We start from the raw sequence: 24,114 nt of genomic DNA, 5'->3' as shown, positions 1-24,114 counted from the left end.
AGTTTGAAGTTGCAGGCATAGCAGGTACTACTCTGTCGCTGAGGTTTGGCAGGAATGGGGTTTAGAAATTAAGTAGTCTAGTCATCCTGGACTGGAGGTGTTGTCCTGCAGCTGGAAGGAAGGGGGGGAGGGAAGGAGGGAGGGAGGGAGGAAGTTTGACCACTAAAATGATCGAGTGTGAAAGGATTTAAGGGGAAAGTGTAGTAGCCCCTGCCCCACCCCCATGTCTGTGTTCTGCTAGGGTCAAAGTCGGTTTCTGAGAGCTGTGCTCGTGGAGGGTGCGGCGACCCCTTGAGGACGATAGGTGGAATAGCAGCCTGCTGAATGAAAGGCATTTCCTTCCAAAAAAGAGGTGTTGGGTTCTTGAGCAGCTTCGTGATAGAATAGCAGGCATATTGTAAGTAAGGGGTAAAAGCGCCCAAGATCCATCTGGAGAAGGGTCCTCAGGGTTGGGGTCCTCTGCCTGTTAGCTGTTTCTGGCTGGTGAAAGGGCCTAAGCTTGTAGTTCTTACAGTCCGTGTCAGAGTGCGAGACCTATCTCAGTGCGAGACCTGATACACAGTGTTCCTTTGTCCCATCACTGACTTCTGATCCAGAAAGCCTGGGGGTGGCACAGTCATTCTTTAGAGGTCCTTCCTCCAGGGCCTCATTGTGCACACCAGGTCACATTATGGGAACTTGTTGCTTAAACTTGATGTAGATAAGTCCTTTGGGTTTGATAACTGTGCTAAATTATGGGGCAGAGGTGGTGACCCAATTCATCTGGGTTTTGAAATCTCTTCATGTGCGCAACAAGAGAATTGTCACTTAAGGACCCAGGAATGTGTGAGTGACCGAAAAGCTGATGGGTCGGAGTGGGCAGAGTAAGTCTTAAAGTAACGTGAAATAGTTCATGAAGGGGGCAGCCCCCGAACTCTCCCACGTAGTGGGATTCATTTCTTCTTAGTGTGCTGCAGAAAAGTGCTTGCTGCCCTTGAGGTGTGTGACGTGTTAGACTACAGTGAGTGAGGGAAGCCATGTTTGCTGTGTGGTGAGATGGTAGAGGGAGCAGTTAGCGGAGGCACTGCAGATACCGGGAAGTGCGACACATTCCTTGTCCCGTGATCTCTTTTCTTGTGGCACTTTGGGATTTTCAGATGCGTCCTTTTTGTTTGCTCTGTTCCTCTGTGGCCTTCACTGCTTTCCTCAGATCCCTCAGAGGCCTAGGCTGGTTCTGCGTGTGAGTTGGTAGGATTCCCGTACCTTTATTTGGGGCCTCATCTACGTAAACTGTCAGGAAAATTAGGGTGCAAACTTATGGGTGAAGGCGTCCAGAGTTCTGTGTTTTCTCCAGCATGCCACTTTCAGCAGCCTCCATTTATTTATTTTATTCGGGGGGACTTTGATTTGAGGAGAGCCCAGTCTACACAGTAAATAGTCAGGATGTGCTAGAGTGTGAGAGACCCTGTCTCCAAAGGGAGAAAGAGAATGAATACATTGAAAAATAGACAGCAATGGAAAGAGACTAGCTTCACTAGGTACAAAGACTGTATACAGAATCTAGGAATTGTGATTCAGTACTTCATGTATGTTGTGTTTAAAAATGTAGCTATATTACTAAATATATTCCTGACAAAAGGTAAGTTCCACTTTTTCTGTATCTTTTGAGTGTGTGAATCTTTCGGTTTATAAGTATGACAGATACAATTGATTTTTAAATGTTAAATCAATGGTGTCATCCTTTGATCAACTCTACTCAGTCACAATGTTTATCTTTTAACCTTTAGATGAGTCCAATTTGCTGGCCCTTACTGTATAATTTTTCATCTCTGTTCCCCGTGATGCTGACCTGTAGTTTTGTTTTTCTAGCTGTTGCATCTGGCTTTGGTGTGATGGTGATATAGACCTCACAGAATAAGCTGATAACTATTTCTTTCTTGCATGTTTTCTTAAAGAATACATATAAACTGATAGTATTTCTTCCCTTAAATGCTTGGCAGAATTCACCAGTTAAGCCTTGCAGGTCTGGATTTGTTTGTGAGCTCTTCAGTCTTGAAGCTTGACTTTCTTTAGTTCATAGTGGGCCTATAGAGATTATCTAATTCTTGAATAAGCTGTGATGCTTCCCATCTTTATAGAAAGTGGCCAATTCTGTGTAAATTACCACAATCTTTAGTTCATAGTAGGTCTATTGAAATGATCTAATTCTTTTTGAATAAGTTGAGATGTTTTCCATCTTTATAGGAAGTGGCTTATTTTGTCTAAATTACCAAACATCTAATGTTTTCTAATTATTCTTTTACTGTTGAAAACAAATGATTGAAATATGATCATGCCTAAACCCTCTTAATCCTGTGTTGATAGACTAAAGGGCAAATTTCCTATCATGGTCCTCAGATCCTGACTGGTTTATTTCTCCTCATCCTCCCTTCTGTGTAAATGCTTCTTAGCCATATTCCTTAGTCGTGATGCTATTGGATGTAACGAGAAGAGCCAAGGGTGGAGGACCACTTCTGTTGCTTTAGTAACTAAGCTCGTTATTTCTTCACAGCTTTCATTTTACCCTTTGGACCTCAGCTAAAAAAGTCACTTCCTCAGACCTTGTTTTTTGTTTTTTTTTTTTTTTTTAAGTCATACTGATCTATTTGTTTTAATTGTACAAATTATCACACGTGTGAATCAGGTCACCCATTTGATTGTGTTTTTATTCTTTCTTCGTGTATAAACTCCATGGAGCACCTTGCATGCCTGTGTATGGCACAGTGACTTCCAGACAGTGACTGCCCAGTACAAATGTAACGGTTACAGTAATATATAGTGGAAGCTGTAATACTGACAGAGACTGAGCATGCTGTAGTTGGCATTCTACTTGGTGGTAATAAAATACTGTATTAAAGCAAGGAGAATTAATTGAGATCATATTGTAAATAAGAGGAAGAACCCAGACTTACACCCTGAGACAGGCAGAAAAGGCTGTTCTATAGTTATCTTGTTCTCAAATGTTTTCATATACCCTGTCATTGGGTTTGTTGTACCTAATGTTTTTAGCATTAATTGTAATAATAGTTATAACAGCTACCATTTACTAAGTGTCTACTTAGTGCCAAATTTTGTATAAATGGCTCTTCATTCGCTTACCTCTAATGATAATTCCTCCTGCATTCTCGGTGTTTTGTAAGACTAACTGTGGTCAGGCACACAGAAGATCTTAGTTTCTATTGCTGTGATAAAACACCATGGCCAGAAACAAGCTGAGGAGGAAAGGGTTTATCTTATCTTACAGCTTTCTCTTTCATCATCCAGGGAAGTTGGGTAGGAACTCAAGGCAGGAACTGAAGCAGAGGCCATGGAGGAGTGCTGCTTACTTGGCTTGAGCAGACCACTTTCTTATAGCACCAGAACCACGAACCCAGGGGTAGCGTCACCTTCAGTGAGCTGGTCCCTCCCACATCAGTCACCATCAGCCAAGAAAATGCACTGCAGGCCAGTCTGGTGGGAGCCTTTTCTCAATTGTGATTCCATCTTCCCAAATGACTCTCTAACTTGTGCCAAAAGTTGCACAACCTGTTTGTTCTTATTGCTCCATGGAAGACTGAGTTTAGGATGTGTAAAACGCTGACTTAAGAACTTAAGGTGTTCTGAGGGTCACCTAGTGATGCTTCCAGGAGTATGTTGATTAGTTGTTGTAAAGTATCACTGTGGGACAGAAAACACTCCCGGAAGGCTATTGGTCCAGTTAGGGTTTCTACTGCTGTGAAGAGACTCCACGAACACTGCAACTCTTATAAAGGGAAACATGTAATTGGGGCCAGCTTACATTTCAGGTTCAGTCCATTATCATGGCGGGACATGGCAGCATGCAGGCAGACATGGTGCTGGAAAAGGAGATGAAAGTTCTGCATTCCACAGGCAACAGGAAGTGAACTGTCTGTTACACTGAACATAGCTTGAGCAAAAGAGACCTCAAGGTCCACACCCACAGTGACACACTTCCTCCTACAGGGCCACAGCTACTCCAACAAAGCCACACCTAATAGTGCCCCTCTCTTTGAAGGCCATTTTTCTTCAAAGCACCACAGCTATACTCAGTGACATCTCAGGTCTTTTTAAAGTAATATGTAAATTAAGTATAACTTCACTCAGAAGCCCAAGAAGATTTTTCAAAATGAACTCAACTACTTTGAGACCCTAGAAAGCTTAAAGAGGAAGGATTTGTTCACCGTTTCTTAAACCATGAATATGCACACCTGTGTGTGTGTGTGTGTGTGTGTGCATGCGCGCACGCACGCAGAATGGTGTACGGTAGGCTGTTTTAGCAAAGGAGAACAGGTTAAAATAAATAGAAATTTAGTGTTGGATCTGAAGACACTTTAGATCAATGCAGGGGGCAACGTTATGTAATTAGTGGTTTCATGGAACTGGCTATAGAAGAAAAGAAGTCGAGTTTGCTGTTTTGTATTTAATGCTAAGCAGCATTCCCATTCTGCATATTTACATTTATAAAGATGAAGATGCGCCATCCACATACACAGTGGATTTCCAACTTCTGTTGATATCCCCCCTCTCCATTCCTTCTTCTTCAACTGCACAGTAGCCAGGAAGCTGACCAAAGAACACATCAATGCCTTGAGAAAGTTTTCATGTTACTTGGCAAATTGTCAGTGCGACCATAAGATAGCTTAGAACTTAAAGCCTTGGTCAGAATGCTACAGAAGCAAGGTATCAATACGGATGGTGAAACCATTACAGAGTACCAGGATAGGTAGACAAGGCTGTGCACGTGGAATAGTTAGCATCTATATACCTATTACTGTGTTCCAAGCAGTATTGAACTATGTCATAGGTCTATAAATTCACTTAGCACCATGTACATTGTACTTTATCCCATTTCATCAATGAGAAGTCAAACCACAGAGAGAATAAATAACTTGGTGAAGCTCACAGTTCACAGGGAAAGCCAGAGTTACAGCCCAGGCAGCCTAATTCTCAACCACTTTGCTGTGCTATCTAGGGATCTGTAAGATGTGGACCCTTGGTGTGGATGGCAATCGTGGTTTATACACTGTTGCCAAAGACCGTGTTCAGCTAAAGTAGAGAGCACCTGACAGTGTGAGGACATAGATAAATTAAGTGGAGGAATAGGTGAAAGGTAAAAGTGGACATCTGTGAAAAGGGCTACAAACAATGAAGAATTTATACAGATGATGATTGCAGGCTCAACCCCCTAGTTCATTGTCCTTCACCCTGCAGATATATCATATTGATTATTCTGTCCCTCTATGCCAAATCCATGTCAAAAATACCTTCTGTATACACACAAGAAAAATCGTGTGTAGTGTATATGTCCATCAGTGGTCCATTACACACACACACACACACACACACACACACACACACACACACACACTCCAAATATTTGAAATGGAAAGATGACATTTAAAGTTTTGTAAGATTCTAATGTTGATTTGACTGGCCTGTTTTTTTTCTTGTTGTTGTTATTGTTGTTTGTTTTAATTTTAGTTTTTGTTCAGAATAGCTGAGGTGGTCAGATCTTGAAATTCCATAGAGACAGTATTAGTGCTTTGGGGCTTTATTCTGGTAACAGTGGGAAGCCATGTAATGGAGATTTAAAAAGATACTTTTATGCTTTGGTTTGTGAAGATCTTTCTTATGATATCTAAGTGTAAGTGTGAATGTCACTGGATTTGTGAGAAAGCCCAGAGCGACCTCTTTCAGGCCTGACATCACCTCGCATGGGTCTGCCATCTTTCTAATCCACAATCTTATCTTTCCTTAGGTAACCCAGGCTTTTCCCCCTTTTACCTGCCATTTGCGAAGAGCTTGTACTCTCTGACGAAAGGCCGCTTCCCCGTGTGGATGATCTCTCATGCTGGGTTTGCCTTGGCTCCCAAAGATAAGAAGATTCTAGCAGCACCAGAGGGTATGTCCTTAACACCTTCTTGACTGGCAGTGAACGTGTGTCCATGTTTCCAGAAAGGCTGTCAGCATTCACGGTTCACAAGTGATCGCCTCTGCTTGTGGTCTTAGACTCCAGAGGCCATTTTTTTTTTTTTTTTTTTTATAATTTTAGAGCTAGTTTGTCTTTTGCAGATAATTTTTATAAGGATTTGGACACACCAACAATTTGAGTATGAATCTCCCTCTTTACTTCCTAACTAGTGACCAGCCGTATAGTTATTGATAATGTGCATCCAAAGTGGACTAGAAGAAATGCTGGAGGAAAAGAATAAAACGTGGTCTTTAGAGATGCATTCTCCCTCCTGGTCAAAGAGTGGTGACATGACAGGGTGCCCTGCTGATCAGGGAATCCACAGTAGGGGTCAGAGGAGACTTGGTGATGTAACGGATGCCATAGTTTGAGCTGCTGTGGTAGAACACCATTGACTAAGTAACGTACAAGTAAATTTATTTCTCATAATTTTCTGCTTTCGGCTGGAGGGGATATAGGGTTGGGAATTGTACCTAGATTGTGTGGTGCTAGGAAAGTACCCCAACACTGACCACATCCTCAGCCCACGTGTTGTAATTTCTCAAGGCTGAAAGGTTCAAGGTGAAGACCCTGGGTGATGCATACTGGGAAGGAAAGTCCACTCCCTCCTCATAGTGGGAAGAGCTCTTGAGATCCATACAGTAGCCCCATTAGAGTGCTCCCCAGAAAGGATTCAGTCTCTAGTATTACCACATCTGTAGGTAAAGGGGGGTGTAATCACTAGATCGTCGATGATGTGTTGATGCCCGGGTGGGTCTGGGATGTGTGGGTGGAGGCCAGCGGGAGTGACAGCGTGGAAGGAGGCGGGGTCAGGAGGGCTGCTGCTCTGCAGGCTCTCTGGAGAAGGGAGGGCAGGGCTTCTGTGTGCTAACGTGCTAGATGCTTTAGCAGGGAAAGGAAAGCTATTGTACATTGCAAGCTACCTGTGTTTTACCCATAGAAGTCTAGCATGTTTACTTTCCTAAAGATCTTATAAATGAGGGGAAATACATAATTAAATTCCTAACAGATGTCAAACTCAAGAGTTCACTGTGGGGAGAGAGGAGCTTTACTGCTTGTTTTATTCCTCGTCCTTACAGGTCTCTCTTTCTGTTTTAAAGATAACAGTAACATTTTACCTTTGTATTCTTCATGATTATCCATTTCTGATCCTTTTAGATATTAACATACAAATTTCATTCTCTATGCATGATCTACATGGTTCTCAAGGATAGTTTGATTATGTTTCTTTTTTAACTGTGTACTCTGGCCACCCTCCGTCATATCAGATACAGTTGTTGTCTGATTTAAAATAATTGTCATTATGATTATGTGTGCGAACTCTTCTGAATACCCTGTATATTCACCTAGCTTTTGGGAAGTGTTGCAGTTAGATAAGTAATATAAATTTATCTTGTTTATAACTTTACAGTTTATAGATGATCTCTTACTTCAAATGGCTAATACATGTTTTTATTCATCTTTTGAAGTAAATATTGCATTTTTCAAATTAAAATTATATGTGCCTTTTATGTAAAATTTAGATGCTAAGTAAAATGTTTAAGAATGTCTGTTTTATAATTTAAACTTGAAAATGAATATTATAACATAATGCTTTGTTTTGTTATGATCAAAAATTAACTTCAAGTAAATAGATTGGCATGTTAGCATTGAGAGACCAGATTCTGTGCTACCTTAATGTTGTGTAAGTCACCCGGGAGTCGTACCCAGGTTGAGTTAAATCCATGAGAACTGTCAGTTGGTGGGTGTTGTCTTCAGTGATTTTTTTGGTTATTATTATTATTTTGTTTTATTTTTTGAGGCAGGGTTTTTCTGTGTAACAGCCCTGGTTCTCCTGGAACTAGCTCTTGCAGGCCAGGCTGGCCTCAAACTCACTGAGATTCGCTTACTTCTGCCTCCCAAGTTCTGGGATTAAAGGTGTGCAGCCTTGGAATTATTTTTAAACCCCTTATAAAAATGTAATGATAGGCTGTGTATCCTAAACCTGAGTAATATACTTTTTTTCATAAAGGTGCTTTACAACATTTGTTTACTGCTTCTTCCTGTTCGGAAATCATAGTTGGCAAATGTTATGCGCTGAGAAAAGGACACAGTGTAGAATTCTTCACAGTAAGTCGTAGACTCCCAGTTTCATCTCTGATGTGTTGGGCTTGGAATCTATTGCTCCTCTCCTCACAGCAAGAAGATGGGCAATCTGAAAATCCGTGATTTTTCTTAGCTATGTCAGACACTCAAGACAGCAGGACCAATGCCATGTACAACCTGGGGAGGTGGCTCCACCTTGAAAGGATAGCCTACTTGAAATCTTAGGGAAACCTTAAGCCAGGAAAACACAGATGGAGGTTGCGGTGAATTGCCGAGCACAGGTGAAACGCAGGCTGTGTAGAGAGTGAATGGAAGCTCTCAGGGGACTGCCCACACTCTCTTGAGCATTACCTCCAGGAACTCCTCCTTCAGTTGTGAGTCAGTGTCGTGACTGTGGTTGTAGATTGCTGCTTGTTTGGTTTTGCTTTTTAGATTTGTTTCATTGTTTTATGTGTGGTGTGGTGCCTTCATGCACACCATATAATCCCTTGATGTCTGAGGAGGTCAGAAGAGGTGGGATTAGAGTCACAGGTGGTTGTGAGCCACCATGCGGATTCTGGGAATTGAACCCAGGTCCTTTGCAAGATGAACAAGTGCTCTTTACCTCTGAGCCATCTCTCCAGCCCCGTTTGTTTATATTTTAAGACAAGGTCTCATGAAATAGCTCAAGCTGTCTTTAAACTTGCAATCCTCTGCCTATACCTCTCTAGAGGTGGGGTATTAGGAGTGTACCACCATGTCCAATTATAGTTTAGATTTTAAATGTCCCCAGAGTGTTCTGCTGAGGGACTGGTGTCCTGTGCAGCAGTTTTCAGAGGTTAGGGTAGGGCCTATGGGAGGTGATTATGTCAGGAGGGCTCTGACCTCATGAGTGCACCACTCCATCTAGGGATTCATAACGTAATGGGATCTTGGGAGGTGGTAAACCATTTTGGAGTAAGTGGGTCATTGAGGTCATAACCTTGGAGATTATTTTTTTCCCTTTCCTCTCTTTATTTCCCAGTCACCAGGAAGCCAACAGTTCTGTTCTGCCATTCCTTGCCTAGATGGTCTTTTCCCAAAATACCCAAAACAATAAGGCTAGACAGCTATGGGTTGAAACCTCTAAAGCCATGAGCTAATCTCCATAGGATCTTTGTCATGACAGTAAATCTAACACAGTAATTATCTGAGAATATCCCCCAGGGTCTTCCTGAGGAGGGAAGAGAAGAAATCGTTTTGCAGCATTCCCAAAGAATTCTCAATAGCAAATGCTACTCTCCAGGGGACGAGACTCTGCCAGACCTTGTCTAACCCGAGGGAAGGGCTCCTGGTCTTCTTGCCTAACATAGAGAAGAAAGTAATTTGAGAAGTATTTTTTCCCAGACAGAGTCTCAGCCCCGCCCCCATGACGTTAAGTATAAGGTTGTAGATCACTTTCCTCCCGTATTTTACCCCCTGTCAATAGACTTCTGATATAACAAAGGTGTGTGCACTGCAAGACACAGGAGCAGAACGGGAGGGCTTAGGGGAAACCAACTGTGAGAAGGGTGGAAAAGCAAAGACGTGGAGGGAACCAAAGCCTCTGACGGATATTAAATGTAGCTCAGGTCCTGGCCACCTTGACATCAAGCTTCATGCAAGGATCTGTTTCCCTTGGTTCCTAGAACTGGCACATCACGTCCAACTTCAGTCATAAAGTTACAAGGCTTCGTAAAAGGCAAGAAAAAGTCAAGAAGACTAAACAAACTGTGACTCCTAACCAAACTCAGATGTGCCTAGTGCCGATTTTCAGACACTCAGATAGAGGATTTAAAATAAACATGGCAGTCAATATCGAGACTCCAGTGAGAACTGTAACACACTGCAGAAGAGTGGGAACCCAGTGACAGCTGGGAACTTTTAAGGGAATCAGAAGGAAGTATTAAAATACTGCAACAAAATGAAGACTGGCTTCCTGGGCTTCTTTGGACCTCATGCAGCTAAGAGAAGGATCTGTGGAATTGAAAATAGACCAGTAGAAACTTCCCAAACTGAAATGCAAGAACAAAAATAATAATGTTTTTAAAGAACAGAATATTCAAGAACTGTGGGCCATTTCAGAGGTGTGACATCCGCATAATACAGTACCAGAGAATGGAGAGAATGGAGCCAGAGTAATGGAAGCACTTAAGTCAAATCATAAAACTCAGATTCAGGAAACGTGGAGTACACTGAGCAGGATAAATACTCAAAATCTTCACCTTTGTGTTCACCATATTGAAATTACAGGGAACCAAAGGCAAATAGAAGCCTTGAAAGAAGACATCAATGAGACTTCCAGTGCCTTCTTGTCAGATATAAAGAGGGGAATAAAGTAAAATATTTGAACGAAAAATATTAGCAGCCTAGAATTCTGTGTCTAATAAAATTACTTTTGGAAGTAAAGGATGAGTAAAGACTTTGAAGACAGAAGCTGAGGAGACCTTCTGCTTTAGCTCTGCCCTAGGAAAGAAGACTGAAGACAGAAAATCAGACCTATAGCAAGAATGGAAAGTCATGGCTAGAGTGATGGCTGACCAGTTAAGAGGACTCGCTGTTCTTCAGAGGACCAGAGTGCAGTTCCTCACACCCATGTCCAATAGTCCACAGCTACCTGCAACTCTGCTTCCAGAGCATACAGCACCTCCTCTGGTCTATGTGGACACCTGTGCAGATATGTGTCCATAAGTGTACACACACAGGCATGCATGGTCTCACCCACATAAACACACATACATACACAAATTAATTAATAAGAATATAAAACAGAAAAGCAAGGAAGAAGAAATGATTAAAAGATTTTTAAATTTTCTTATTCTAAATTTACCTAATAACTACTCAAATTAATTAGTGATGATAATGTGTGGGTAAGTAGAATGACTATTGGCTATGGCGTAAAGGATGAATTAAGACAAGAGAGAATACTATTGTGTAACATACCTGAACTAACGGTAGGGTGATAATACTGTTACATAAATTGGGCTTAGCTTAAGTACTGCAAATTCTAGGACAACCACTTAAAAAATGTAAAGAAATACAGCTACTATGACAAAAAGAGAAAACTGGGATGTTTAAATATGCTCAATTAAGGCTAGAAAAAGTAGAAAAAGAGTAAAAAGGCAAATTATCAAATAGAAAGCACTTAGAGTAGCTGCAAAGGTGGCTCAGCAGCTAAGAGCACTTACTGCTCTTGCAGAGGACCCAAGTTGGGCAGTTCACAATCACTCCAGCTCCATAGAATCCAACACACCTTTCTGGACTCCCCAGGTACCTGCATTCACATGCACAATACCTACACATAGACATTCATATGGCACATAATTGTTTTAAAAATCACTTGTAAAATTGTATATAATCATTTATCTAATTGTATTACTAATCAGTTTGAATGAGTACTTTAAAGATAGTTTCTCAGAGTAGATAAAAACAAGGTCCAACTATCTGCTGTCTACAAGAAACTCTTTAAATGTGGATCCCTAATGAAGATTAATTATCTAATCCCTCTGCTCAAACTTCTCAGTGATATGCAGCTATCATGTTTTATTCCTTCATCCTTATCTTGTAGTAAAAGGTGTGTTGTATAGAGAGAATTCTTAATTATAGCAACAGCAATTGTCATAGCAGCCATCCAAAAATATACTAAAATCTGAAGCAAATAAACAGAATATGAGCAGCAACTTTGAAATTGAGAGCAGATGTGAAGGATTACCCACCCTACAATCAGCATTCTCAACTTTGACATGCCTCAAAGTTATCCAAAGCTTTATTAGAATAAGTGTACACCCAGATTCGCTGATCAGTAGATGTGGGGCACCACCTGAGAGTCTTCATTTCTAGAAAGTTCCCAGCAGTGTTCCTGCTGCTGGTCCTAGGACCCCATCTTCCAGAGCTTGGTCATGGATTCTTCCTTACTATGCACTAGTGCCCAACACAAGTAAAAGATATATGTATGTTGTGGGTCAGAATTTAGGAAATTAGGAAATATATTTGTGTTTTAAAATGGTTGTTGCTTATTTATAACTTACTTGAATGCTTATTGTTTGGATTGGTTCTATACTTAATAATGTGTTAATAACTTAGCATTAGTCTGAGCTCTTTGCTACCTAATGAGAACAGTGCCATCTAGAGGCCCAGAGGCCAGCGGACGTTGAAGTGTCATCACTTAGGATTTATGATCAACTAGGCAATAGAGATGCCAATGTCCGCCTTCCGAGGTGACTATTTCCATCTGTATCCTAAGTATCCCAAAAGGTCTAAGAGGCCAAGTGTAGCCCTGGGCCTTACAACCTACGTTACCTATTAGAGGTTTTGCTTTACGAGTGGGGGCCATAAGATGGGTCAGTGCAGGCAGGACAGGTGCATCGTTCCCATGCAGGATTGTCACATTAAGTACAGGTGCCTGACATGCACAGCATGGCTTGCAGAATGCATAATGAGCAAGAGAGCGTGAGCTCTAGCAGCACAGCAGAGGTTGGCAGCATGCTTCACCTCATGTGAGCATGCGTTAAAACTGAGAACAGTTGGGAATGATATTCTTGTTATAGCACATTGACAGAATCGTAAAGTGGATGTAATGACAGAATATAATAACAGCTGTTCTCTGATACCACATAGGGATGATTCAAGAAAGATACATATTTTTTTAAAACAATTTGGGAGTTTAAATTGTTGTTTGGCTTTGACTTATTGGAGTCCGCTTACTCAGTGGTAAATTTATTATCAACTACTTCAGGTCCTTTGTTCAAAACCCATGAAGCACAAGATAAAAAAATTATACTGGTTCAACTGTAGCAGATGAAATATTACCAGTCTTTCAATTAAGATGAATTTAGCCTGTGCAGTTATAAAGAAACAAAACCACGCCCAATAGTCCTCCAGACAGAGAGAGAGACTGCTTGGAGGAGTTCCCTGTCCAGGACAGTGACTAGCAGAAGAACATTGAGGAAAGACAAGCCCAAAGATGGGGACGGTCCAGCCGCTGCTCACAGCCACTAGGAACGCACGCATGTTTCCACGTTAAAGTGCAGAGCTGGAGAGGGATCTGGAAATGGAGCCCATGGTTACAGTCCTGGGGCAGAGAAGAGTGGGGAGCCTTGTTCATATTGCAGAGTTTTGAATGAGAGAGGCTTAGCAAATAAACTCAAGGCATTAGCGTCTGGATAGTATGTCTAAAAGCCCTGGCACCTTTCCAAGTGCATTCAGTAGTCCCTGATGTACCGGGGCTGTCGGCATGGCAGCACCCGCCCTGGAGCCCACAGCCAAGCGTGCTGCTCCTTTCTGTGCAGTCACGTGCTCTGCTGCAATGGCCCACGTCCTGCTCGATTCGTGTCAACTTCCTTTTCCAGCCACTTAGTTCCATGGCTCCCTATAGACTCCTTATCGGTTCCAAATACTGCGCTTTGTGCCTCTTGCTTTCTTTATTGTTTGTGGCATTTTATTCTTCCTGAATCTCCCTCCTGTTCACCGCATTTATCTGTTCAGATCCTTGGCAGACCCTTCATGCCCATCAAGTGGGAATATAATTTGATACCTTTTGATTATTCCATTATACCTTCTGTTTGGAGAATAATAATTAAAATTATTTTATAAGTCATTCTTTGGGGTCATAGGTTTTTATTTGTTTTTAAGTAAGGTAGCATTTGTAACGGTTGTAGATGCCGTCTCTCATCCCGCCAGTGTGTCAGACGCTTTCAGAGCTGGCAGGGTCTCACCAGTATTTCCATCCAAAGAGCTTACAGACCACGGAGAGAGCTGGGAGCAGATGAACCCAAACTGTGAGGTGACCCTTCACCTCAGATAGTAAACCTCAGGATAACTGTGAAAGGAATGTTGTTTAGTTCTCTGAAGGAACAAGTCGTAAAGAAGTAGGGGCCACAGTTCTCCCCCAGCTGCTTCTGTGGTCTGTCGCACGAACTTACAAAGTCCTTTAGGCTTTCTCTGTTCCATCTGAGTAACAGCAAAGTGACTTTTCCCTGTAAAATAGATGATGACACCTGGGAACTGCCTGTCAAAACCAAGTTTTCTCAAACCAAGTTCAATATTCATACTTATGTAACAGTTCAAGTTCTATGATTACATGATGGCTAGCATTGCCAGACCCATTTCAATATTATAAATAAACAAATAATATAAAGGTTTTTTTTGCATTCTGTCTCTGGTTCTACTTTGAATTTAGAGTTAAATTTTAATGACTTTTTAGATTTTCTGATTGTAATATATATGCATGAGGAACATAGTTTGTTCTTAAAAGTCCATCTAAAGAATAATTGGTACACTTATCTTGTTCAGAGGATTTCAAATATGAAGTTCTTATTTCAGTCTTTATATTTCTATATGTATGATATTTGATCAAAATTATTAGGGTATCATTTCAGAAAACAGTGGGGTGTAAGAATTCTGTAGATGTGAAAATTCCTGTGTAAGATGTGAGGGGTTACCACCTCCACACACAATTCCAGCACACAACACTATTTTCTAGTCTTATGTCTAGTTTTATTGTTGTTGGAGTTTTACAAATACTGTTTGAGTGAAAATACATAGGTAAAGTTACTGATTTAATATTTTATCTGTAGCTAAACATACACACACACATATATACACACATACATGCTGGGATGTTTATATAGACTGGTATGCTCACATTCAGATATGTAGTTCAACATGACATCTATGGTAGTGTTCTAGGACTGTTTCTCTAGAGGAAGATGGAGAGAGATGCAACATTTCTCTGAGTGCAGAGGATCACTGTCTTTCTCCCATGATCATTTCTCGGAGACTTGGGTAGGGTCACCCTAATAGAATTTTGGGAGTTTTTGTTGTGTTAGATTTCTACCTTGCCCCTGAATTGCACCCCCACTCCCCATTGCAGTTGCCTCTCCCAATATTTTCTCCTTTCACCTTATCACCTGATCCCTCCTTTTCCTGTCCTCACCTGCCCCAAGTCCACTTACAAAATCTATTCTATTTCCCCTTCCCAGGGAGATCCACACACAACTCCCCCGACCCTCCTGCCTAGAGCCCTCCCTGTTTTTTAGCCTCTGTGGATTGTAGTGTGATTGTCCTTTACTTAACAGCTAATGTCCACTTATAAGTGAGTACATACCTAGTCTTTGTCTTTCTGGGTCAGTGAGCTTATGCAAGTATAGTTTTAATTAGATCTTGAAGACCCTAGAAAAAGAATAGGAACAGAAAGGTCATTGCAGGTCATGACTGCGTGTTAACATTGAGGTTTCTACTTAAATCTTTAAGTTCTTTAAATATGCACAGATTATTCAACATAGTCAACAGTATCCACCATGTGTTTTCTTAGTTCACTGGATCTGAGTCAGCTTAACCCAGTGGTTCCCAGTGTGTAACTCTAGACTCAGCCTGCCTGTATCTCCTGGAAACTTAGAAAGGGGAATTCTTGGGCCTCTGCACAGACTTACTGTGTCAGAAACTCTGTGTCAGGGCCCAGCTATCTTCCAGCAGCCCTTCCCGAGTACTCGCTCTGTGACCAACCTTGAGCTCTACCGACCTAAACTAGCAGTGGTTCATGGAGGAGCTGCAAGTTCACGGGCTTCGAGGAGAGACCTGCAGTTGACTCTCAGCTGCCCTACTTCATAGGTCCACAGCTGTCAGTCTTTACAGTGTCCATAGCTGGGACGTTTCCGCTAGTGCTGCCTTTCCCGTTCTGTGGTGAGGACGGATGTCTGTAATCTAAGTGTCTAGCACTGCAGCTTGTCTATCACAGGCTGTGACAAGTGCTCAGTGCATGACTCTGAGTCACTGCCTCAAGTCTCGGCACTTTGTAGAGCTTGTTCTACCTTGTTTACTTATTCATTAAAGCATGTTCTATACATTTGCTTTTAGAGTCAAATGCTCAAGAAATTGAGGACATCTATGGTCTGAATGGTCAAATACAGCACAAAATAGCTTTTCTCAGAGCTCACGTGCCCAAGGATGTGAAGCTGATCCTCGTTGGCCACTCCATAGGCAGCTATATTGTTCTTCGGGTCATGAAGGATGCCCCTGAGCTGCCCGTAAGTATGCCTGAGAAGGTGACTGTGGGTACCTGATTGTTGCCTTGCAAAAAGCCTCATCTCTCCTTTGCTTTTTTGTAGAGCAGAGGGAGGGATGTATAGTGGCTGCCTTTATCTTTGTCTGTTGCTAAAGACCTATGTTTGAGAAATTTCCATAATGTTCCCGTGAATGATGGTGGAAAAGACAGAGATTGTTCTAAATGAATATCTTTGAATCTAAGGTTCTCAGGAATTCTAGTGTTATATTTAACTTGCTCTCTTTTATGAAACAATATTTAAGAACATGTAGCATATACAGGACTCTGTCTGTATTGAAAGCGTGTTTTGAAAATAGGCATGGGTTGGGGAGATGGCTCAGCAGTTCAGACCGCACTCCTAGAGCATCCAGTGTGAGTCCCAGCACCCACACGGTGGTTCTCAACGATCCGTATACAGCTCCAGGGATCCTGTGCCCTCTGGCCTTCACAGGCACTACATCCAGCTGGTCCCAAAAATTGAAATAAGAAAATATTCCTGTCTATTTTAAGAAGCAAAATGATGTGTCATCTTATTGACAGGTAATACCTGCCTTTAAGGAACACGCTGAGTGTTCGTAAGTATAGATTCTTGTCTGTTCTGTATTTTCTAGCCATTTTTAGACACGTATGCAGCTTTCATTCCGAAATACTTTCTTTATCTGTCTTTATGTTTGTTGTCCTGTAGTTGGGGATGGATTCAGGGCCTAGTGCATGAGGGACAAGCATCTTCCACTGAGCTACACCCACCGCCGCAAGCAGCTGGTTCTTAAGTGTGGCTGTGTACTATACATTGACATTGACATCACAGAGAAAAATTTAAAGTGCCCCCAATAGGAAGTGTACTCTTTAAGAGCCTTAAAGACATGCCTTCACTCATGTATTATGAAATGACCCGTTGAGTGGGTACCATTACAAGATAATTTATGTCTTCATTTGGCACGCATGGGTATAAAATCACTCTTGTGCCATCTTGAGGACGCCCCAGGGGACGAGGCATAGTTCTGAGCTAAGAGCCTGGAGTCTCATGGATGAGGCAGCTAAGCAAGAGGAAGGGATCCCTTCACAGCAGCCCCGTCCATGAATCTTTTCACTCCGTGTGATGAAATAACCAGCAGGGTCTTGGATCCCACTAGGAATTTGCCTCCTTTCCTGCCAGCGCGCTGCGCTCAGTGCTCAAACCAGCACTTGGAAAGAGCACAACTATGGTCTCCCTGTTTCTAACACCAAATGGATTTTAATTTTCTCCTTTTGGATTTAAGAAAATATGTTTTTATGTCTAAGCGTGACTGCAGGAAACTGAAGACAGTGCTCTGGTCATGGACTCCTGCTTCTCCTCAGTTGAGGTATTTCCCCCCAGATGAGGTGCTTCAGTCAGAGAGCAGCTTTACCTTCGGTGTCGGCCTTGGTGTGATTTACAGCCTCCTTTCTGCCCTGTCATTCCTCTTACCCTGTAGGCGGCTGCCATCTTTCTCGTGCCAGCCCACGTGTGAGTGCTCCTAGTCACACCGTCCCCGTGAGCTCTGGCTCTTGCTAGTCACTTAGGCTCAAATATTTTTCGTCATCTTTTGTTTGCATGAATTTGGAGAAGTCATGGAGTCTCTGGCCTCAGTTTTCCCATCAACACATTGGAAATAATTATGTGTTCTTCAATGATTTTCTGAAGAATTATGCAAAATATTAAGAGCGTTACCAGGGATTTTAAAGTTCTAAGCAAGTATTACTACTGTTGTTGTTATGGAAGTAACAGTGAACTTGCTTCAATCACTATGCTAACTGCTATATTGGCTACCTACTGCTATGTACCAGGTTGTCCAAGACTAGACGTGTAAATGGTTTGCATTTGTATCTCAGTTTCTGGTCAGAAATCTGATCACAGCTTAACTAGGTCCCCGACTGCAGAGCCTTTCACCAGGTGGTAGTCATGTATCTTCCCAGGGTCGCAGTCTCCTGTGAACACGTGAATTAAGATAGTGATGGGAAGGGATGGGAAGAGGGGAGGGGGAAAGGGAGAAACATGAGGACAACATAATCCGTCTGTAAAGATGGATGGTGATTGGAGTTCCCGAGAGCTGTGAAAACTGTATTTCCTCTTCTTTGATGGGGCTGGAGAGATGGCTCGGTGAGGGGAGTGCCTGCTCCACAGGCATGAGGACCTGAGTTTAGATCTCCCGCTCCTACACAAAATCCAGGTATAAGTCAGTTCCATGGGAACAGGGAAAGTGGATCGCTGGAGCTTGTCAGCCCGCCAACCTCAACAAATCAGTGAGCTCCAGACTCAGTGACAGTGTCTCCAAACCTAAGATGGAGCACAGCTGAGAAAGAACCAGCATCAACCTCTGCCCTCCACATGGACATGCATACACATGCACATACATGCATGTCCGTGTACCACATACACACAGAAGAGACACACAGACTTGCATGTCGAAACAGTAAATAATGTGTATGACTGAACATGCAAGGCACCTTTGGGGAGGGATGGAGCAGTCGCTACGATTCTGTTTCCATTAGTCAAGGCTTTATCTGAGGCTAGAGAGATGTGTCAGCAGTGAGAAAATGTTTGTAATCTTGCAGAGTATTTGGGTTCAGTTCCCAGAAGCCACATGGTAGCTCCCGACCCTCTGTAACTCTAGATCAGGGAACTGACGCCTTCTTCTGACCTTTGCAGGCACCAGGCATGTGCATGCTATAAATGGAGGCAAAACACTCATACAAATTTTTAAAAAAGCTTCATCTGCTTTCAATTATCTGCATTGTTGAAATTCTCCACCACCACATCCCACCCCTCAACCATTAAACTCCTGGGCCTGTTAATCTGGTCGTGTGATCCATGCCGAAGTGTTGAAATTTCAGTGTCTCACTGACGACGCGGTCCCTGCATGCCTGAAGTTAACGTGACATGCTCCATTTGAGATGCACTTGACAATCAAGTGAGTTTGTGGAAGCCAGAGTGTTGCAAGCCCTAATCATTTGCCAAAACTAAGTTAGCTGTTATGTTTTATAACATATGAAGTGTGATAATAAGAAACTTCTGTTTCCATCTTTTCTGTTATTTTACTGGAATTTTGACTCCCATAAAATTTTGAGGGCACATTTTCAGTTTACTAGCTGGTTTGTTTGGTTTCCTTTGGTTTAGCTTTTTGTAATAGTTGTATAATTATTGACGACTTTGTTCTTAAGTCATTTGTAGAGACTTATTGCACAATGCCAGGTATATTGTCTACCAGGTATATTGTACTTTTATACAGAGCTAAATAATTGCATCTTTTCAAATCTGGTATTACATTTTTATTTGTTTCTCTCTTGAATCAAGTTTGATGTATATAAATATAGAGATAGAAGTTTTCAGATATTTTTTAAGTAATATCCAGAATAGGATTTTTTTTTCAATTAGAGAGCCGCTTAGTAGACTGTGTGCTCTAAGCAATGAAAAAAATTCACTTCTGTCACTGGCCCCTGAGGGCAGAAATAGCAGGTAAAATGTTGAGTTGGGCTGCAGTGTGATACATCTAATGAGGCCAGTCAGACTTTCACTCCTGCGCTAGCAGTGGGGGACACACAAACATAAGAGGGTTTCTGGGTCATATCAGACGTGCAGTGAACTCATTTCTCACTGAAGAAAATGAAACAAGAAAGAAGGTGCAGGGAAAAGAAAACTACCAGGTAATAGGTGTGATTCCTAGTGCAAGTGAGCAGCACTAAATACAGCGCACAGCAAATTCCCATTGGAGACTGAATAAAGAGGGCGTAGATGTGTGCGCACTGCAGAGATTGTTCCAATGTGTAAAGGAGGAAGAGTGTGTAGATGTGCACACTCAGGGATTGTTCCATTGTGTAAAGGAGGAAGAGTGTGTAGATGTGTGCACACTGCAGAGATTGTTCCATTGTGTAAAGGAGGAAGAGTGTGTAGATGTGTTCACACTGCAGAGATTGCTCCATTGTGTAAAGGAGGAAGAGTGTGTAGATGTGTGCACACTGCAGAGATTGTTCCATTGTGTAAAGGAGGAAGAGTGTGTAGATGTGTGCACACTCAGGGATTGTTCCATTGTGTAAAGAAGGAAGAGTGTGTAGATGTGTGCACACTCAGGGATTGTTCCATTGTGTAAAAGAGGAAGTGTGTGTAGATGTGTGCACACTCAGGGATTGTTCCATTGTGTAAAGGAGGAAGAGTGTGTAGATGTGTGCACACTCAGGGATTGTTCCATTGTGTAAAAGAGGAAGTGTGTGTAGATGTGTGCACACTCAGGGATTGTTCCATTGTGTAAAGGAGGAAGAGTGTGTAGATGTGTGCACACTCAGGAATTGGTCCATTGTGTAAAGGAGGAAGTGTGTGTAGATGTGTGCACACTCAGGGATTGTTCCATTGTGTAAAGGAGGAAGAGAGAAAGGTGCAGAAAACACAGTTGCCTCCCAGACTATCACCCACAGTCCCCGCGCAGCCTGCGATGTTGCCGTGGGTTACAGTGTGGATGGGGAAGACTGTGCCACAGTTGCACACATGGGGCACAAGCCCGAGTGAAAAGGCTTGGTTCTTCCTTGTACTAAACGTCCTGTGAGGATGGGCGGTCCCTCCCCAGTTCTCTCTGAACAGTCTTACTCCAGAATCCAAACTGAGGGCCTCGGTCTAGCATATTCTGGCATCATGGAGAACATAGAAAGGGGTGGGCTCACTCTAAAGTCTCTCTCTGAAGGTGACACTGCTCCACACAGTCCAGGGCAAGTCACCTGACCAGGGTTTGGCCCATGAGGCTAGGATGTCTAATGCTCCCCTGAGAGAAGAAATCATTTATGAATGTCCAAACAGCTCTTGAAGAAGTAGAACAGCCTGTATTTATATTGTAATCTAGGTATTTATTGCCAGACATTTGTTTCTCATTTTAAAAGTGTGTGCTGCTATCTCAGGTTCCATTCTGGAATGTATATCTAATTGTGAGTTAAGGTAAAAGTTCTGAAAGCCATTCATCCGGACTAGGATAGCACAGAAGCTGCGAGAAGGGAAAGGAGGTCGCGAGAGGTGCAGCGATGTGCGGATGAGGAGCCCTGGCTCCCTGCCATTCATTCCTCAAGAAATGGAGTGAGTTCCCTCTCCGCTTTGCCTTAGCCTGGGCACCTGACCTGCTTTCAGCAAGTCACTTCAGTGACTCGGGGTGAGGTTCTGGCATTTCCAACTCCAGCCCTAGTGGGCTGGGACCTTCCGTTTCCTTCATCTCAGTAGGCAGCTGCCATACTAAAGGTCTAGCTACTCTGGAATCGCCAGGCTGGCCACATGAGAGGGTCCCCAGGCACTTGGCAAAGCAGCTCCTAGTGCACTGTGTGCTACACCAGTGCCCAGCGGATCCAGGAGCCACACGGTCATCCAGCCGAGCCTGTCTGAATTCCTCACCTACAGAGTCCCGAGACAGAGTGGTACTCCACAGTGACAATTAACTGAAGTAAAGTGACAGCTGGTTAAGAAGATGAGGTGGAAAGCATCTCATTGCTGGAATTACCATGCAGAGCACGCTGTTAGTGAAACAAGAGAAGGAAGCTGCAGAATGTGTAGCGATTGATATAAATCTAGAAGCCGAGGAGAAAAATTCAATTAGGAAGTAAGGAACTGGCCGAGTGAATGTATCTTTTAAGTTTTCTTTTTTCTTTTTGTGTATGTGGGTGTTTTGCCTGCATGTGCCTCTGCCTACCACATGCATGTAGTGCCAGAGCAGACCAGAAGAGGGCGCTGTATCCACTGGAACTGGAGTTGCAGTCCCTTGTGAGCTGCCATGTGTGCTGGAAGTCAGATCCAGGTCCTCTGCAAGAGCTGCTAGCACTCTTAGCCGCTGAGCTGTCTCTCCAGCTCTGTTTCCTTAAATTAAAGGTGTTTGTGTTGTTTCCTCAATACCTGAGTTCTTCAAAGACTTGGGAGTTAATGGGGAGTAGGTGAATGTTTCTTTGCAGGGAGTTTGGGGAGATTCTGTAGGGCTCAGAGCTTGTGTGAATGTTCTCTAGGCAGAAAGTGGCATCGAGGCCTGGCTAAGGGCAGAAGGTGAACTGAAAACATGGTGAGACTTGCATACTTGGGATGGGATCTGGGACAGTGCAGTGCAGGCTCCTGATCCCACAGAAGCAGTGCAGTAGCTGGCACTGTCTCCATGTGACCACTAGTGAGTCCTGGTGTGAAAACCGTGATCAGAGTCAGCCGTGAATCCTCTGCTTGTGAAAGACTTCGCGTTAGAAAGCAATAAATCTATTCTGGGAAAGGTTTGTGTTAAATGTGGTAGAGTACTGGTTTTCCAGTGTCTTGTGACACTCTGATTTTTAAATACTTTTTACATTTTAATTTATGTATGTGTCTGAGCATGCAAATGTGTGTGGTTGCAGATGCCAGCACTGCAGGCCTGCAGAGGTCAGAGGGCAGCTAGTAGGGTCCATACCCTCCACACTGCACACATGTGGAGGTCAGAGGGCAGATAGTAGGGTCCATACACTCCACACTGCACACATGTGGAGGTCAGAGGGCAGCTAGTAGGGTCCATACACTCCACACTGCACACATGTGGAGGTCAGAAGGCAGATAGTAGGCGTCATTACGTTCCTTGCACAGTGTGGGCTGCAGGGATAGAACTCGGGTCATCAGGCTTGGCCACAGGTGCCTTTACTCACTGAGCAATCTTGCCAGATTCCGTATGTATTTGTTCACTTGTGTGCACACATATTGTCTTCTCTGAATCTCTCATACTACTTTGTTGAACACTGGACGTGTGGAAAATTTCAGCTTTTCAACTTTAGCCATTGTTAGCTGTCTGAATGTTTTTGCAAATCCTGAAACTGCTTTCAAAGTGGAAATTTTATGTGGTCTTTTTTCATCCTTTCATAACTCAAGCACTATTTAATATATTTTTCTCAAACTTTGCAAAAAAATCACCTTTTGGCTGTAACTAAGCATGGAAAATTTCACCACAAAAGGCTAATTTTTTTGGAAAGCTGCAAGAAAGTGAAAACGGGTTTATAATAGAACATTCTTCATGCATGTCAGCACTCGGCGCTTTAGTGAATATCTTCATGCAGGGCTTCTGAGCTTCCAGATCTAAGTATATATTTACTGTCAGGTGTAGAGCTTCCTTCAGCCTGCCAGCTCTCGGTGAGCTGTGTCTAAAAGGGGAGATTTAGGCCGGGTGGTGGTAGTGCACACCTTTAATCCCTGCCCTCAGGAGACAGAGGCAGGAGGATCTCTGTGAATTCAAAGCCTGCATGGTCAATGGAGCAAGTTCCAGAGAAACCCTGTTTCAAAAAGTAAAATTAGCAGTTAACATAAGAAGTTTATTTTTCCTTTTCCCCCAGCGTTAGCTGATGACGTTTCTATGAGACGGCATAGTGCTGAATATGCCTGGTGTTTGTTTAGTCTTAATGTAAAGTCTAGGCTGCCTGGAGCTCACTGTGTTAGCCTCAGACTAACAGTCATCCTCCTGCCTCAGTGCATCGACACTGAGTGATGGAAGTCAGATATCTGATACATGTGGATGATCACTTCTATGTAAGGAAGGAAATCAGGCCTTGGCTAAGGGAATCTAAGGACGTTAAAGGTGGATTCAGAACCAGATTTAGTAGACCATTCCTGTAATCTCTGTCCTCATGATGCTGAGGCAGGAGGATCCCTGTGAGTCTTAGGATAAGCTGAGCTATATATTCAGAGCCTGTTTCAAAACAAAACAAAACAACTGGAATATTGAGCAGCAAACCGTCTCTGCTGATAGCTGGATATGCTACTGTAGAGGGCAAGGATAAACAGAAAGCTTTTGTTCATTGACATTTTTTACATTTTTATTATGAAAATTTTCAAAGTTTAAAAGTCTTTGTTATAAAATTAAGATACCTGAAATTTTCAAAAATAAAGTAATTTTGTAATGAATCCATGAATATCTGTCATCCATAGTATAGCTACTAATGTCTGTTGTATTTTCATCTCAATGTTTTTATGACTACCTTGAGTAAATTGTAGTGTTTATGGTATTTCATCCTTATGTTT

At 42.6% G+C, this 24,114-nt stretch overlaps 1 protein-coding gene across 2 annotated transcripts in view; it reads left to right on the top strand.

Moving 5' to 3' along the window:
* Window positions 1-24,114, top strand: part of LOC126501331 (lipid droplet-associated hydrolase-like) — a 67,850-nt gene that overhangs the window by 11,377 nt on the left and 32,359 nt on the right. For both annotated transcript variants that reach the window (XM_050141939.1, XM_050141941.1), the window contains 2 exons: window positions 5,777-5,920; window positions 15,926-16,095. In XM_050141939.1, coding sequence (XP_049997896.1) covers window positions 5,777-5,920; window positions 15,926-16,095 — 314 coding nt within the window. The remainder of the gene's footprint in view (window positions 1-5,776; window positions 5,921-15,925; window positions 16,096-24,114) is intronic.

This window comes from Alexandromys fortis, unplaced genomic scaffold (genome assembly GCF_014885135.2).
Source record: "Alexandromys fortis isolate MF-2015 unplaced genomic scaffold, M_Fortis_MF-2015_v1.1 scaffold_30, whole genome shotgun sequence".
NCBI classification, from domain to species: Eukaryota; Metazoa; Chordata; class Mammalia; order Rodentia; family Cricetidae; genus Alexandromys; species Alexandromys fortis.
The sequence above is the reverse complement of the archived record's forward strand: the minus strand, read 5'-3'. Positions and strand labels throughout refer to the sequence as shown.